Genomic DNA, 18,675 nt, shown 5'->3' with positions numbered 1-18,675 from the left:
ACACCTAAACCACAGGGACCTGAGAATTTGTTACAGTTATATTTGCACCTAAACTAGGGCGTTCAGAGTAAGTTTACATGTTTTAGGAGTTTAGATTGATTTTAGGTAAAAATGACATCCCCAATGATCATATATACGAGTATGAATATTGGGGTGTCATTTTTACCGAAAATCGATCTAAACCCCTAAAGCATTAGAATTACTCTGAACACCTTAGTCTAGGTCCAAATATTGCTGTAACCAATTATCAGGTCCCTGCGACCTTAACTAAATTAAGACAGAAAATGTTCCTTTACACATAAAGATAGAGAATCCTTATTGTATATCTTTCATCCTATACTGATCATATCCCATACTTTACTTGGTGGTTTGTCTTTTAATGATCTCATTCTCCATCACCATTGGTCGATCAAATGCTGAACCTTTAATGAGATCGGCTGTATGTATTATTGCACAAGTTTCTGAATTAGCCTGACCCATACAACAATCATACCTCTCCACAACCCACCTACCCATACCACACTCATACCTCTCCACAACCCCACCTACCCATACAACAATCATACCTCTCCACAACCCCACCTGCCCATACAACACTCATACCTCTCCACAACCCCACTTACCCATACAACACTCATACCTCTCCACAACCCCACCTACCCATACAATACTCATACCTCTCCACAACCCCACCTACCCATACAATTTTCATACCTCTCCACAACCACACCTACCCATACAACACTCATACCTCTCCACAACCCCCCCTACCCATACAATTCTCATACCTCTCCACAACCCCACCTACCCATACAACACTCATTCCTCTCCACAACCCCACCTACCCATACAACACTCATTCCTCTCCACAACCCCACCTACCCATACAACACTCATTCCTCTCCACAACCCCACCTACCCATACAACACTCATTCCTCTCCACAACCCCACCTACCCATACAACACTCATTCCTCTCCACAACCCCACCTACCCATACAACACTCATTCCTCTCCACAACCCCACCTACCCATACAACACTCATACCCCTCCACAACCCCACCTACCCATACAACAATCATACCTCTCCACAACCCCACCTACCCATACAACACTCATACCTCTCCACAACCCCACTTACCCACAAAATAATTAAAAAAAATGAAAGAACTTTTGTGACAAAAAACTCCAATATTCACGTCATCAAATTCTATCAACCAAATGTAATGATTGTTTATTGTTATTTATTAATAAACAGTTATGAGTGGATCGTTCAACGCTGTTCCTATTACCCACCTCCCGTCTGAGTAAATGGAGAAATCTTTTAGGTAGAAGATGCAGAAGTAATGTTTACATTGCATACCTCCTTAAGCTACATATTTAAATACCTAGGCTTGGTATAAGGGGATTAACAAGTTCTACATAGGATTAACACCAAGACCAACTAAACGTGTTTTAGTTTAATGGGTTCAAGTTGGATCAATTGTGTGAGGGGAGAGTGGGTGCATTATATTAAGTTACAGCTTTTATTATATCACGAATACGCTCAAACGTTTTAACAAACATCTGAATGTAATATTTTGAAATTTTCATCGTATAACCGGAATATAAAACTAGACTTTCGTATTAGTACATCTTATTTATGTTTTAGGAGTTTGAAATAACCAGACACAAAAGTAGATTTTAAATTCATTAAACCATAGCCATTTAGTAACTTATAATGATCTTTAAAGCAGCGCAGCAATCCAAGATGGTGACACACTCTGCTCGAAATATGAATGTTTTAATCTAATTTCACGAAAGATTTGCGAAAAGTTAAAAACCAAATCTGATATTTGACTGCACAGTTGTCTTTCTTCATACGCCCAAAATTCCTTTTTCTTTGTTTATGAAAAAAAAACCAACACTATTTGTGATCGCCCTTATGCCGCTGTGTCTTCAAATCGTTCAGGTTTAACAAGATTTCCATAACTATTTTTTACGTAGAGTTTACTAGGTTGGACGAACCCAAAACTAACACAAAAGTAGCGTGGAGAACTAGGCACTGGACTCGCAGTATTTTATAAACACAGGGTCAGAATGTAAATTGAGAATATAGTCACACTTGTTTAATCATGTCTCGCCTTCAATAAAACACTTGTGAAAAAAGACATGGTTAAATTTATCGCCGTCGGACGCCGACCTACTGACCAGGGCTTCGCTCTAATAACATTTATTTGGTTTTCACCCCGTATGTAAATATGAATTGTCGATATTTTCATCATTACCTAAATTGAACACAAAATATCCATATTCTTGGACTTACAATTATCACATTGTGGTAATATTTTAAAAAATACTCGCATTTCTTAACATAAATTTTTAAATAATTAATTTGATGATTTTCATTCACGTAAAACTAAGATGACAAAACAATGTATTACTTTATCCTGGTACGAATACTAATCCGTTAAGTCTTGGATTTGCTAATATGCCAAAATAGATTGGCGGTCCATCAAGCGATATCTTTCTCCAGAACATTGTCAACCTATTAAATCAAAACCAGCTTATTTCATACAAAAACTACATTTAAAAAATCATCTTAAATATCATTATTTAAATAATTTTGGATTTTTTTATGTAATCTTTAAATTGTGATCATTTTGGATTTGAAAACAAATGGAAATGTGGTGATAGATTGATAAAATATCGTTAAAAATTTAATGCGGTAAGACAACAATGCTTTAACATTTGAACTCGGCTTAATTTGTAAAATATATTACTTCATTTTCTGTCTACCAGTCTCCAATATGGGGTAGATCGGTTAATTGTAGGTTACGATACTCTGAAGGGAAAACGAAATATTTTGATAAAGACAGATATACAACATAGTTGTTTACATAAGAAGATGGATTTTCTTTGTGGAATTTTCGTCATTCTTGGAATTTTTACTTCGGCATCCGGACAATGTGAGTATAGATTTTTTTTATTTTTTTTTACAGGATTAATACCCTGCAGATTTTACATAATGTGAGTTTTTCTACTCACTTTTCTTGATTAAAATGTGAAAGTTTTTGTAAAATTCAAGTGTTCCCCTCTTTCCCCTCAGAATTTGTAATTTAAAAAAGAAACAAACAAAAAACTATCTTTGTACATTTGTTCACTGAAAAGTCCACATCGGGCGAAAAGAGTTTAGAAGAACGGCGTCGTCTGTTGTTTAGAATTTGGTGTAATTGATTTTTCAACAGTCAACAGAAGGTTGCGTACAATCATTTACATAGGATGTCTCAATATAATGCCCCTCATTTCATGTGTCATCTTGCTTATCGCCATAAGTTTTAATTGCAATATACTATATCGCCAAACTTCTCCATAAAGCCAGTGTTTTTACTAAACAGCTGATGTCGGTGTAACTTGTGTTTCATGTACAAGCGATTGAATTGTGAAATTGGTTGTTATATACTGTACACCTCGTTATAATGCCATCAATTTCCCAGTGAAATGTGGCAATAATTAGACATTGCGACGCAATCCTATTTTGTTTTATACACTTACAAACCCTAGTTACAGGGTGGTTACTGAAGCTCAACGCTGAAATACTGCCTTCTTGTCTTTAGAATGTAACATTTTACATCCAATAGTTCTAAGTTTAAATTGTGCGGGTTTTATGTAAATAACGTCGTATTTGTGAGCACCTTTGTTACGTGAAGTACGGCGACCAATGTCACGGGATATCTCCAGGTTGATTCTATTTAATTTATGACGTACATACCTCATAATTATTTACACCTTTTCTTCTGACAAATATATGGAAAAAGAGTTTTCCGAATAAAAAACCCCATAGATAGTGTAGATCCGGAATCCCTTAAACAGGCAACCAATCAATAGGTATCAAAAGCAGTAAGTAATAGTCAGAGTTTCCTCTGGCCCTGGCCCCAGACTTAGATATTTTGACATGTTCGGTAAGTGAGTGTTCCACTGTCATAATCCGGAATGACAGTTAATTATGTGCCTGATTCCGGATTAATAAAAAAAGGGGAAAACGGGAGAAAAGGAAATAAGTATAAAGAATTATGTTGGTTTGTCTTGGGGTTTATGGCATGGTAACAGTCAAGGTCATATGTCTAGGGAGACACAATAGCCAAGGTCATACGTCTAGGGAGACACAATAGCCAAGGTCATACGTCTAGGGAAACACAACAGCCAAGGTCATAGGTCTAGGGAGACACAATAGCCAAGGTCATACGTCTAGGGAGACACAACAGCCAAGGTCATACGTCTAGGAAAACACTAGCCAAGGTCATACTTCTAGGGAGACACAACAGCCAAGGTCATACGTCTGGGGAGACACAATAGCCAAGGTCATACGTCTAGGTAGACACAATAGCCAAGGTCATACGTCGAGGGAGACACAACAGCCAAGGTCATACGTCTAGGGAGACACTTCCGGAAAGCAAAGGTAAAACAGGCAAATACTATATAACAAGTGTGTTAAAATGGAGCGGCATGCCCGAACCTGCATGGGGTGGGCTACAACAGGCCTCTAGCTCGAACCTACAGGGGTAGGGAAACAACAGGCCTCTAGCCCGAACCTACAGGGGTAGGGTAACAACAGGCCACTAGCCCGAACTACAGGGGTAGGATAACAACATGCCACTAGCCCGAACCTACAGGGGTAGGGTACCAACAGTCCTCTAGCCCGAACCTACAGTGGTAGGGTAACAGCAGGCCTCTAGTCCGAACCTACAGGGGTAGGGTAACAACAGGCCTCTAGCTCGAACCTACAGGGGTAGGGTAACAACAGTCCTCTAACTCGAACCTACAGAGTTAGGGAAACAACAGGCCTCTAGCCCGAACCTACATGGGGAGGGTAACAACAGGCCACTAGCCCGAACCTACAGGGGTAGGGTAACAACAGCCCTCTAGCTCGAACCAACAGCGGTAGGGTAACAACAGCCATCTAGCTCGAACCTACAGGGGAAGGGTAACAACAGTCCTCTAACTCGAACCTACAGAGTTAGGGAAACAACAGGCCTCTAGCCCGAACCTACAGGGGTAGGGTAACAACAGCCCTCTAGCTCGAACCTACAGCGGTAGGGTAACAACAGCCATCTAGCTCGAACCTACAGGGGTAGGGTAACAACAGGCCTCTACCTCGAACCTACAGGGGTAGGGTAACAACAGCCCTCTGGCACGATACTACAGGGGTAGGGTAACATCAGGCCTCTAGCCCGAACCTACAGGGGGTGGGCTACAGCAGGCCTCTAGTCCGAACCTACAGGGGTAGGGTAACAACAGGCCACTAGCCCGAACCTACAGGGGTAGGGTAACAACAGCCCTCTGGCACGATACTACAGGGGTAGGGTAACATCAGGCCTCTAGCCCGAACCTACAGGGGGTGGGCTACAACAGGCGTCTAGTCCGAACCTACAGGGGTAGGGTAACAACAGGCCTCTGGCACGATACTACAGGGGGAGGGTAACAACAGGCCTCTAGTCCGAACCTACAGGGGGAGGGTAACAACAGGCCTCTAGTCCGAACCTACAGGGGTAGGGTAACAACAGGCCACTAGCCCGAACCTACAGGGGTAGGGTAACAACAGGCCTCTGGCACGATCCTACAGGGGTAGGGTAACAACAGGCCTCTACCTCGAACCTACAGGGGTAGGGTAACAACAGCCCTCTGGCACGATACTACAGGGGTAGGGTAACATCAGGCCTCTAGCCCGAACCTACAGGGGGTGGGCTACAGCAGGCCTCTAGTCCGAACCTACAGGGGTAGGGTAACAACAGGCCACTAGCCCGAACCTACAGGGGTAGGGTAACAACAGGCCTCGAGCTCGAACCTACAGGGGTAGGGTAACAACAGGCCACTAGCCCGAACCTACAGGGGTAGGATAACAACAGGCCTCTAGCCCGACCCTACAGGGGTAGGGTAACAACAGGCCTCTAGTCCGAACCTACAGGGGGAGGGTAACAACAGGCCTCTAGTCCGAACCTACAGGGGTAGGGTAACAACAGGCCACTAGCCCGAACCTACAGGGGTAGGATAACAACAGGCCTCTAGCCCGAACCTACAGGGGGTGGGCTACAGCAGGCCTCTAGTCCGAACCTACAGGGGTAGGGTAACAACAGGCCTCTACCTCGAACCTACAGGGGTAGGGTAACAACAGCCCTCTAGCCCGAACCTACAGGGGTAGGGTAACAACAGCCCTCTGGCACGATACTACAGGGGTAGGGTAACATCAGGCCTCTAGCCCGAACCTACAGGGGGTGGGCTACAGCAGGCCTCTAGTCCGAACCTACAGGGGTAGGGTAACAACAGGCCACTAGCCCGAACCTACAGGGGTAGGGTAACAACAGGCCACTAGCCCGAACCTACAGGGGTAGGGTAACAACAGGCCACTAGCCCGAACCTACAGGGGTAGGGTAACAACAGGCCTCTAGCTCGAACCTACAGGGGTAGGGTAACAACAGGCCTCTAGTCCGAACCTACAGTGGATTGGTTACATCAGGCCTCTAGCCCGAACCTACAGTGGTGGGTTACATCAGGCCTCTTGTCCGAACCTACAGTGGGTTGGTTACATCAGGCCTCTAGCCCGAACCTATAACGGGTGGGCTACAACAGGCCTCTAGCCCGAACCTACAGGGGCTAAAAGCAAAGAGGAATAAACGACAAATAAATGTGCTATAGTGTATGAAGCTATTTAATTATTGTTTATTTTTTACAGTCATTCCGTCTAGTTTCGCGTGTTCATCTCCGAATTCTACAACCTTCGTTTTTACCTGGGTCCGGCCGAACGACCCCACAAGTCAAGTCCAGGGCTACCATCTTACCATTTCTCGATCAGACGGTTTACAAGTGGACAACTTTCCGGTAAGTATACAGACTAGCATCTCACCAATAACTTCACCATCCCAATGTCAAGCTCTGGCCAGACTCTGATCATTTACATTTTGTCCTTAAAGACCTTCAATGTTACCTTATATTATCCCCTAAAAGGTATTTTCAGGACTGGAATGGCAAAAAAGCTTGCTTAGTACAATGTACTAAATTCTATATGGTCTTCAAAATGACAGCTTTCCTGGATGTATACTGACCTATAATTTAAACATTTCTATGGTGGCAGGTTTTTCAATACATAATACAATTTTCTGTTGCATTTGTTAGTGTTGAATTTTAGCATAAAGGGTCAAACTTATATCTAATATTACGATGTGCGTCACGAAATGCCAACTACCATCTAGAGAAGTATAACTTAGCATTGAAGCAAAGAGCGGGTTACGCAACAACAAAGCCTGTGTGCTGGAAATGGTCTGGAAAGATACGTTTTCAGAATAAAACTGCAAAATGTGTTTCTTAATTCTCTGCACCTATGGCTGGACACGGTACTTACTCAATCGGATCGCTGAGTCAAATATAAAGCCAAGATGGGAACTGGTCGGCTACATATACTCATATGCCTATATCAACCTTTTTGTTGTAAATCTCTTTATAAACACTTCCAAAAGAAATTACATTCATCGGAGGAGGCAAACATTTTAGTGATGTTGGAAAGCTCCATGTACATGATGTTGTTCTTATATTTAATTAACCAATACCTTCTGATACTAGAAACATAAGTCTACGTAATATATTTTTTTCGGGAAATACTTAAAAACAAAAACAAAACAAAGTGCATGTTTCGAGTAAAGCAAAATGACTGCGAAAGCCATTTTTTGATTCCTGTACATGGAATAAGCCAATAAGAATGAATTATTAAAATGTATTCACGTTATTTGTTACATAATTGTTGTATAATGAATAAACTTAATTCAAAACTTTCAGCAAATGGACATCCCCGGCTACTTGGTGCAGACCTACACTGTGAATGGCGTAGGCAAGTACGCCGTGTACACCGCCAACCTCCACTGCTACACCGGAAGTGGGGACGAACCTGACGTCACGATCGACTGTATGTCTATGACAGATGGTAAGTCTCGGAAGGGTTTGTTGTTTAGTAAAACACAACCCTTGGTAGTACCTTCCAAATAGGTCTATGATGATAGCTTATGATATGCGAATATTAAATTATATGCAAGTTCAAAGTTCATCACTAGAGGACGGCACTTACTTTCATAAAAGCAAACACCACTGTTTCTGGACTGCAACTAGGTCGGTAACAGCAACATCTACTTTATTTACTCTATATAAAAGTAATTGGTTAAATCGAATATATCCCTACTTTTTCCTGACTGTGTTTTAGTCCTGTGTGTTAGTCTTGAAACTAAAACAAACCTACACTCGGGTGTTTCCGCCGAGTCAATCAGGCGAGAGGTAGGCAGAACTTGTTACCGAAATCGGAAGCGACGCGCGAGGTGGGCGGAGCTTGCTACCGAACTCGGAAGCGACACGCGAGGTGGACGGAGCTTGCTACCGAACTCGGAAGCATTTGGCTTCATTGCCATCAAAGGGGTAGTTGGAACGTGAAGCTATACAGCTTATGGTTTACACATATTTTCTAGTTAAAACTATCTCTCCAGTGTGTATCGGTATAATAAAATGGTTAACGTATGGGGTTGATGGATATAGCAAGTTTCTGGTGTCCCTTGACCATGCCTATTTCCCTCGGCTTTGCCTCGTGAAATAGACCTGGTCTCGGGACACCAGAAACTTGCTATATCCCTCAACCCCATACTTTAACTGTATACTATTTTTACATAAGATCATTTCTGATATGTGGTAACAGTTGCTTTCATATTCGTTCAGTTATTATTTGTGGAAAGTGATTATGTCCATGTAAGGTCAAGTCATTGTTGGAGGACGGCATTTACTTCCGTGAAAGGCCAGTCAAAGTGAAGGGTTTAGAAAATCCATATAAGGTCAATGTCTGGTAAAAACGACGACAACACATTTCCATGTAACACAAAAGTCATAATTTGAAGAGAACAGTTGATTACATATCAGCAAAAATAGAGGACGATAATTAATTCCGTATAAAGTCAACGCCATCTATAGACGACGATGATGACAACACATTTATAGACGACGATGATGACGACACATTTATAGACGACGATGATGACGACACTAATATACTTTATAAGACGAAAGTTATAAAACGATAACAATTAATTCATATTTTAAAGTCAACGTCATCATTGGACGACCGCACTCACCTCCATATATCATTGAGTTACCTCCCTTTTAGACCCGAGTCTTTACAAAACTCTATCCGACATAACGCCCGAGTGATCTTCTTATATTCAGCCTATAATTTAATTACTTCGAATTATATTTCAAGATAAGAAACCACAGAAAGTATCCCAACATTTGTTTCTGTTTTTGTCATGTTTCCTCGTGATGTCCAGTTTGACACGTCTACCTTTGCTTTTTAAAGTTGCCCTAACCCAGCTTCAAATTATTTGTAATGTTTTTCCAGCCCCTAATGGAGCCCCAACTCTCGTCAACGCTACCGGCATTTCCTACTCCGAGGTTGATGTAGTTTGGAACGAAATTGCAGAGATTTACCGGAACGGCATACTTCTCGGTGAGTAACTGCAATATATACTGTCAATTACTGATTTTTTATCAATAATTTGAATGAATTGTTCATACTAAATAAATTACTAGAACTCGCATGTGAGCAATTTTAATAAATGAAAAAGAAAAATGATAATGACAATGAGTAAACTCGATGAAAACATTTTTTTTATGTAATTGAGTCATAAAATACCTCTCGGTAAACCCTGTTCTGTTCGAAGTAACTTTCAGAGTGGTATTCACATCTTGTTCGCAAACATTCTTTTATAAGTAATCTTTGTTATTGTATCATAGAGAATAGTTCTTCTCAAAACAGTCTCTGAATTTATATTTGTATTTTTGTCGTAACAGGCTACAAGATTGTGTATTTCGCACTGAATAACTGGACCCCCAAAACTATTGACGTCAGCAACACAACTTTCCATTACGTCATTGCCTCTCTCGATTATGACACCAAATATGTCGTGAGCGTTCTGGCGTATACCTCCACGGGAGACGGCCCACAAACTACCGACATCGACAAGACTTGGGGTATGTCACGTGACCAATTCAACTAAAATATATTTTTTTTAAAAAGAACTAGAAATCTGGGAACTGGAATATCAACCCCGGTCGGTATATTTTAATAGCATTACTTCTGCCCTCTGGGGGTGGGTGAGCGCCAGTGTTGGAACCAGGATCGTAAAATAGACATAGGACAGAATATGGTGTATTTTGACGCAACCCATGGTGAAAATGTCATTTGTCCGCGTCACATTCAAGTGTTAATTATTTGCTTGTTAAAAGCCGTTGAAGATACTGTACGTCTGGGATGTCTGTGTGTTGGATTGTGAAGTCCCGTAACATGATGGTGGCTGAATTATAACAGAGACTGTTCACCCGACTAGTTTTTTACGTTCTATTATAAATGTATCATCTTTTCACCATGTTTCCTATTTTACTTCAGGTCCTGCCACCACAGTAGCACGTAAGTATATACTTGTACACAAGTGTTATTTCATGAAATTAGTAAAAACTGTACATTGTTAGAAAATAGTGGAAAGCAAATTGAAACCGCATTATAAATCTTAAATTTCGATTTATTTTTTGCAAAGCATGAATAGACCAAGTATTACTGTTACGAGATGATCCCGGGGGTGGTAACTGTCCCCGTATGTGTATGTGTTACAGCTGTAGAGACCAAGCATTTCTGTTCCGAGATGATCCCGGGGGTGTTAACTGTACCCGTATGTGTATGTGTTACAGCTGTAGAGACCAAGTCTTACTGTTACGAGATGATCCCGGGGGTGGTAACTGTTCCCGTATGTGTATGTGTTACAGCTGAAGAGACCAAGTATAACTGTTACGAGATGATCCCGGGGGTGGTAACTGTTCCCGTATGTGTATGTGTTACAGCTGAAGAGACCAAGTATAACTGTTACGAGATGATCCCGGGGGTGGTAACTGTCCCCGTATGTGTATGTGTTACAGCTGTAGAGACCAAGTCTTACTGTTACGAGATGATCCCGGGGGTGGTAACTGTCCCCGTATGTGTATGTGTTACAGCTGTAGAGACCAAGCATTTCTGTTACGAGATGATTCCGGGGGTGGTAACTGTACCCGTATGTGTATGTGTTACAGCTGTAGAGGCCAAGTATAACTGTTACGAGATGATCCCGGGGGTGGTAACTGTTCCCGTATGTGTATGTGTTACAGCTGTAGAGACCAAGCATTTCTGTTCCGAGATGATCCCGGGGGTGTTACCTGTACCCGTATGTGTATGTGTTACAGCTGTAGAGGCCAAGTATAACTGTTACGAGATGATCCCGGGGGTGGTAACTGTCCCCGTATGTGTATGTGTTACAGCTGTAGAGACCAAGCATTACTGTTACGAGATGATTCCGGGGGTGGTAACTGTACCCGTATGTTTATGTGTTACAGCTGTAGAGACCAAGCATTTCTGTTACGATATGATTCCGGGGGTGGTAACTGTACCCGTATGTTTATGTATTACAGCTGTAGAGACCAAATATTACTGTTACGAGATGATCCCGGGGGTGGTAACTGTCCCCGTATGTGTATGTGTTACAGCTGTAGAGACCAAGCATTACTGTTACGAGATGATTCCGGGGGTGGTAACTGTACCCGTATGTGTATGTGTTACAGCTGTAGAGACCAAGCATTTCTGTTACGAGATGATTCCGGGGGTGGTAACTGTACCCGTATGTGTATGTGTTACAGCTGTAAAGACCAAGTATTACTGTTACGAGATGATCCAGGGGGTGGTAACTGTACCCGTATGTGTATGTATTACAGCTGTAGAGACCAAATATTACTGTTACGAGATGATCCCGGGGGTGGTAACTGTACCCGTATGTTTATGTATTACAGCTGTAGAGACCAAATATTACTGTTACGAGATGATCCCGGGGGTGGTAACTGTACCCGTATGTTTATGTGTTACAGCTGTAGAGACCAAGTATTACAGTTACGAGATGATCCCGGGGGTGGTAACTGTACCCGTATGTTTATGTGTTACAGCTGTAGAGACCAAGTATTACTGTTACGAGATGATCCCGGGGGTGATCGAAATCGGCTGGAATGGCATGCCGTGTACCATCTACATGGGCGTCATCGGTTTCCTTTTTGTCTTCGCTCTCATCTTCGGCCTTGCATGCTGTTGTAGTGGCTCTGGCGCTGCTGGCGCAGGCGTGTAAGTACAGAACTACACGTGATGTGCAGCGCCATCTATTTTTGTTATTCAATTTCCAATTGAGTATATAATCTAGGTATTCTACGAAAACGGGCATTATTTTTCTAATAGAAAAGTCGCTAGTAATATTTGTTTCGATTTGTTTTGTTCTAGGTTCCATTTGTTTCTCCCTCTTACGCCCATGTTTACCACCTCGACCGCTAGTTTTCGTGAAAAGCCCTCAATCTCATGATTTAGTCAAAAGTACTTTTTATGGCAACAAGTGACAAAAAACGTGTGCCCGATCCTATTGCTGTAAAAATAAAAAGTAATAAAATATGTTTAAACTAAAAACAATATCAGTTTATGCCAGAGGCACAATTTGGATTATAAATTACCTTTAACTTACAGATCCAAAGGCGTAGCCTGGTGTCGCATAGCTTAAGTTTTTCGCGTCTTGACATTTTTCGTTTCCAGAAAGAACAAAATATACATTCAGTATGAGCGAAGTTTATTTTCCAAACCTCCATTTTGTGTTGTTTCAGTGGCGGGGGAGTGGGTACAGGTGGTGGTTCTCGGGTTGAGCCATTCAACGAATACGACACCGACAGCGACGATGATGATGACGACGGTTATGCAAATAAGAAACCTCATAAATCGGCAAAGAGCACAGGACAAATCACATCACGTGACATCTGGTTAGCAAGTCCCGCCCCCGGAGATTTTGACGATAGTCACGACGATGTATCAAGCCCTGTACCGCCTCCGTCGACATTTATACCCCGTGTCGGCCCAATAGCGAAACCGGAACCAGCGAACAACAATCCTGCACCAAGTACCAATGTTAATGAGGGAGCCAAACCTGACAACACAACTGGAAGCAGCGATACAAACATTGTGGTTGAAGATGATGACGGCTTTATTTAGTTTCACAAGAACTAAAGATGTTTTAAAATTATTTCCCTTTCTACATCTCAAACGGAGCGCAGCGCAAGGACTCATGGGATAGACTGGCAGATGCTATCCGGTGCGTCATATCACCCGATATCATTGTGATGTCACATGGAACAATGTGATGGCGCCGTTTTCATTTTTGGACGATATGTAACAGTTAAGATTAATAGAATCTGTCACTCTTGCACATGTTTTGCATCACATAGGAATGATCGATTTTCTTCCTCGATAAAAAAGCACCGCGCCATCATGAATTAAGGGCCCATGAAATGGGTTTTAAATTTGTTTCTCTACAATATCATACAAGGCAAAACAGAGCAAAACTCCTTGCTTTATTGTATACCCATCACCCTAAAAATCACATGTTCACAACCAAGTGCAAATGCACTTGAAAAAGTAAATCACATGTATTGTAATCGATGGTCCAGGATTGAGAGTTGGTGGCCTGACAATGTTAACGCTGTAGTGGTGTCTCCTCTCGATGGGCCAGGATTGAGAGTTGGTGGCCTGACAATGTTAACGCTGTAGTGGTGTCTCCTCTCGATGGGCCAGGATTGAGAGTTGGTGGCCTGACAATGTTAACGCTGTAGTGGTGTCTCCTCTCGATGGGCCAGGATTGAGAGTTGGTGGCCTGACAATGTTAACGCTGTAGTGGTGTCTCCTCTCGATGGGCCAGGATTGAGAGTTGGTGGCCTGACAATGTTAACGCTGTAGTGGTGTCTCCTCTCGATGGGCCAGGATTGAGAGTTGGTGGCCTGACAATGTTAACGCTGTAGTGGTGTCTCCTCTCGATGGGCCAGGATTGAGAGTTGGTGGCCTGACAATGTTAACGCTGTAGTGGTGTCTCCTCTCGATGGGCCAGGATTGAGAGTTGGTGGCCTGACAATGTTAACGCTGTAGTGGTGTCTCCTCTCGATGGGCCAGGATTGAGAGTTGGTGGCCTGACAATGTTAACGCTGTAGTGGTGTCTCCTCTCGATGGGCCAGGATTGAGAGTTGGTGGCCTGACAATGTTAACGCTGTAGTGGTGTCTCCTCTCGATGGGCCAGGATTGAGAGTTGGTGGCCTGACAATGTTAACGCTGTAGTGGTGTCTCCTCTCGATGGGCCAGGATTGAGAGTTGGTGGCCTGACAATGTTAACGCTGTAGTGGTGTCTCCTCTCGATGGGCCAGGATTGAGAGTTGGTGGCCTGACAATGTTAACGCTGTAGTGGTGTCTCCTCTCGATGGGCCAGGATTGAGAGTTGGTGGCCTGACAATGTTAACGCTGTAGTGGTGTCTCCTCTCGATGGGCCAGGATTGAGAGTTGGTGGCCTGACAATGTTAACGCTGTAGTGGTGTCTCCTCTCGATGGGTCAGGATTGAGAGTTGGTGGCCTGACAATGTTAACGCTGTAGTGGTGTCTCCTCTCGATGGGCCAGGATTGAGAGTTGGTGGCTAGACAATGTTAACGCTGGCTGCAGCTACATAGCAGCTCAGCAAAAGCACATAATTTGAAATTTGAAATCGAAGCCACGGTTATCATAGCAAGTAGAGCTAGCATGATTACGCTTTTATATGATTCGATGGTAATGTCTATAATTATTTACATATACATAACTACATATGCGTACTGATTTCAAAATGATGTTCACTGATCTGCTGTACCAGTCTTTCAAAATGTCAGCGGAGGACATGCAACTTGATGAAGAATCCGAACATACACATGATGCAAATACCCTTTTTGGGGAGTCAGTTTAAACACGTGATTCACAATACGTACTGAGATGGTGTGCTGATAACGAGCATCCCTTTTTCGAGGGACGAACACCTTTTTATATGGATATGTTATGATGCTAGAAAGTTTATATCTTATCGGTATACAATAAAATTCATTTCTCTCTTGGAAATATTGTGATTTGTGTGTGAACGTATATACTGTTGGAGGTCCCTTCCTAATTTTGAAAACTTCCTAAACGCCTCGATGGCGTACTATAACGTACATCTGAGTGTTTCTTCCTGATAATTCTATGGTGGCCGGTAAGGGCCGAATTATAAATCTCGCCGAAATCTCGCCGAATTACAAATCTCGCCATCTCGTCCCTCGACATAGAGTGGAAAACGCGGAAACGCAAAACTACGACGGCGAGGGAGTGAGACTAATCTTGCTCCCTGGCCATCGTATTTTCGCTCCCTCGTCATCGTAATTTTGCGTTTCCGCTCCCTCTTATTCGCGTGTAAAGAAGTTGTAAAAGATTCAGAAAGGAACAGGAACAGTCAACTATTTGTAAAAACAAACCATCCATGATATTCTAAACCTTAGCACACAGAACAAGGAAATATCCACATTAGGGATTAATACTAGTATGCGCAAGGAACGATGAAGTGTGACTGACAAGGGGCACTACTAAGTGCATAGAATATATTTTCATGTTGACTGTACATTTGTTTTAAGGGCCATATCCGGCCTCATCGGGGATTTATAATTAGTTAATTGTTATATTCGTAATCTGAAATAAATGAAGTACGCAAATATGAAATTTCAAATTCATTCAACAACTAGTTTAGGAGATATGGCAATACAAAAAGAGACGTAAACGCGCATTTTCATAATAAAATGTGTGAATATCGTCTGGTGTGCGCTATTTGTTTGAAAATTGGCCATTTTGAAGGAAATTAACTAAACACTCTTCAATCTTTGCATACCTCCGCATGCAACAAACAAATAAATAGTTGACATGATTAAACATTGTTATACCAATGTTCATTCGTAAGAATTTTTGTTTGTCACATGCGGAGGCTTTTATTTCTGCATGTTTACTGACCAAAAACACCCTATTTTGGCTATTTCGTTGCTATAGAAGGGCATCTACGCATGCGCACTGGGGAAAATCTACACCAAGAAAGATGGCCCCAATTAACCAATATGATGTGTATAACAGAAAATCATAAAACGGAAGTGTTAAGCAGACTAGAAGTATTTGATCAATAGGATTGATATACATCACATCTGGAAGGTCTTCTGCCTTCCATACTCTTAATTAGTGTGAAGCTCAGTAAAATATATATTGCCCTAAGCGTGTCCGTGATCTCCGCCTGTGACGCAGGTCAGTACGTGCCTCATGCTATGCAGCAGTTTCCATTTACTATATTTTTTCTGTTACCATGGAAAACACACAAGTTTGTAAAACATTTTCACTGCAGACTTATATTGAAATACTTTGTTTAAAGTCTAATTTCCTAATACAGAAGTCAGAGATAAAGTTGGAGGTCTGAAATTTAGATTTAAATGAATTGCAATAAAACTGATAAACAAACTAACTATAAAACCAACCCTGAATTTGGCAAAATCTTTTCTAAATCTCCCTGGGCGAGGTATCGGAACGACTACGTCCTTATTTAACCAATTTTTCATGTTGCTCACTATATTGGAAAGGATACCTGCGACCCACAAGTATTATTCATATTAACGGAGGATAAAGTACCTTATTATTNTGATGAGACAAGAGGACTAGTTCGATCCTCAGCCGAGCGATGAGACAAGATGATTAGTTCGATCCTTTGATGTATCGCGGCCGCGTAACGGTAAAAATTGACTGGCTTTTAAGTCGGGCGTCGCTCTTTTGTAGTCTTCAAAGGACAGGTATCAGCCTAACGATTGGTCAGGTTATTTTACCCGAGATCAATCGAATTACTAGCAACATGCCTTTAATTTTGCTATGTTTCCTGTTAACTCACATATGAGTGTAGTACTACTTGTTGACTCACATATGAGTGTAGTACTACTTGTTGACTCACAATTGAGAAAAGTACTCTACCCATTGACTCATAATTAAGTTTGATATATCTCATGTTGACTCGAAACAAATATGATGCATTCCATATTGACTGCCAATTAAAGGTGGTATTATTTCTGTTGACTCGCCCTGTTCTGTCAATGTTAACTCGCATTAGTACAATTCCTGTTGAACCAACAAAGTACAATATTTTCCATATTGAAATGCAAGTAAGGTTACTTTTCACTCCCAGTTGAGTACAGTACTTTCAAATAACACCTTATTTTGTCTCAAAAAGGTATACGAAAATGTTCATGTTGACCATAACAGTTATATAGTGAGTAAGTAGGTTACTTTGTTGACAGACATTAATATCTATGTTGACTATTACAGTTATATAGTGAGTGAGTAGGATACTTTGTTGACAGACATTCATTTCTATGTTGACTATTACTGTTATATAGTGAGCAAGTAGGATATTTTGTTGACAGACATTAATTTCTATGTTGACTATTACTGTTATTAGCTCACCTGGTCCAAAGGACCATGGTGAGCTTATGCCATACCGTGGCGTCCGTCGTACGTCCGTCCGTCCGTCGTCCGTCGTCCGTCCGTCAACAATTTCTTTAAACGACTTCTTCTTCTTAACCACTGATTGGAATTTACCTAAATTTGACTAGAAGCATCCTTAGTTGCAGACCGTGGCGTCCGTCGTCCGTCCGTCCGTCCGTCGTCCGTCCGTCAACAATTTCTTTAAACGACTTCTTCTTAACCACTGATTGGAATTTACCTAAATTTGACTGGAAGCATCCTTAGGTGGTGGGGAATTAAAATTGTACAAATGGTGGGGCTGACCCCCCAGGGGGCTGAGGGGCGGGGCCAAAAAGGGGGCAATTTGGCTATATTGCTTTAAGCGACTTCTTCTCTGGAACTAAGAGATGGATATCAACCATATTTGCCTGGAAGCATCCCTAGGTGGTGGAGATTCAAAATTGTACAAATGGTTGGGCTGACCCCCCAGGGGGCTGAGGGGTGGGCCAAAAGGGGGCATTTTGGCTAGATTGCTATAAACGACTTCTTCTGTAAAACTATGCCATGGATATCGATCATATTGGTCGGAAGCATTCATGGGAGACAGGGATTCAAAATTGTACAAATGGTGGGGCTGACCCCCTGGGCTAAGGGGTGGGACCAAAAAAAGTTTATTGCCTGGAAATGGTTGAGATCCCCACCATATAACCACATATACAATTGCTGAGTATAAAGAGAAGAATGTACATTTGCTTCCAGGATGGCTCTAGGGTCTGGCCCCACCCTTGGAAACATAGTCCTTGGGCCATAACTTTAAAACGGCTGAGATCCCCACTCAAAAACTATTATATACAAATGCTGGGCATAAAGAGACGAATGCAGTCTCAATATTAGAATAGACCCTGGGGTCTGACCGAACCCCTAGGGACCTAGTTTCTTGGTCACAGCTTGGAAACAGTTGAGATCCCCACCCTATAACCATATAGACAATTGCCGATTACAAAGAGATGAATGCACATATGCTTCCAGGATAGCCTTGGGGACTGCCCCACCCTTGGAGACTTAACCCCTGGGTCATAACTTTGAAATGGTTAAGATCCCCTACCCAAAACTATATATACAATTGTTGGGCATAAAGAGACAAATGCAGTCATGATATTAGAATTGACCCCAGGGTTTGCCCCACCCTTGCAGACTTAACCCCTGGGTCATAACTTTGAAACGGTTGAAATCCCCACCCCAAAACTATATATACAAATGCTGG

At 42.1% G+C, this 18,675-nt stretch overlaps 1 protein-coding gene across 1 annotated transcript; it reads left to right on the top strand.

Annotated features, from left to right (window-relative positions):
• Positions 1–2,864: 2,864 nt before the first annotated feature.
• Positions 2,865–15,029, top strand: LOC110455350 (protein sidekick-2-like). Its single transcript, XM_021505432.1, has 8 exons — positions 2,865–2,948; positions 6,710–6,855; positions 7,807–7,951; positions 9,401–9,508; positions 9,853–10,032; positions 10,448–10,468; positions 12,022–12,193; positions 12,718–15,029. The coding sequence occupies exons 1-8, from the start codon at positions 2,888–2,890 to the stop codon at positions 13,097–13,099; spliced, it is 1,215 nt and encodes a 404-aa protein (XP_021361107.1). The 5' UTR covers positions 2,865–2,887; the 3' UTR covers positions 13,100–15,029.
• Positions 15,030–18,675: the final 3,646 nt, after the last annotated feature.

The sequence above is a fragment of the Mizuhopecten yessoensis genome, unplaced genomic scaffold (assembly GCF_002113885.1).
Source record: "Mizuhopecten yessoensis strain PY_sf001 unplaced genomic scaffold, ASM211388v2 scaffold8205, whole genome shotgun sequence".
Classification (NCBI taxonomy): domain Eukaryota; kingdom Metazoa; phylum Mollusca; class Bivalvia; order Pectinida; family Pectinidae; genus Mizuhopecten; species Mizuhopecten yessoensis.
This window is presented reverse-complemented; position numbering and strand designations above follow the sequence as displayed.

What these genes read in the sequence shown, in the direction of transcription:
- LOC110455350 (XM_021505432.1), top strand. Translation starts at nt 2,888, where the DNA reads ATGGATTTTCTTTGTGGAATTTTCGTCATTCTTGGAATTTTTACTTCG. An exon ending in TACAAGTGGACAACTTTCCG is followed by an intron (nt 6,856 to 7,806) that starts GTAAGTATACAG and finishes CAAAACTTTCAG; the next exon opens with CAAATGGACATCCCCGGCTA. An exon ending in GGCGCTGCTGGCGCAGGCGT is followed by an intron (nt 12,194 to 12,717) that starts GTAAGTACAGAA and finishes GTGTTGTTTCAG; the next exon opens with TGGCGGGGGAGTGGGTACAG.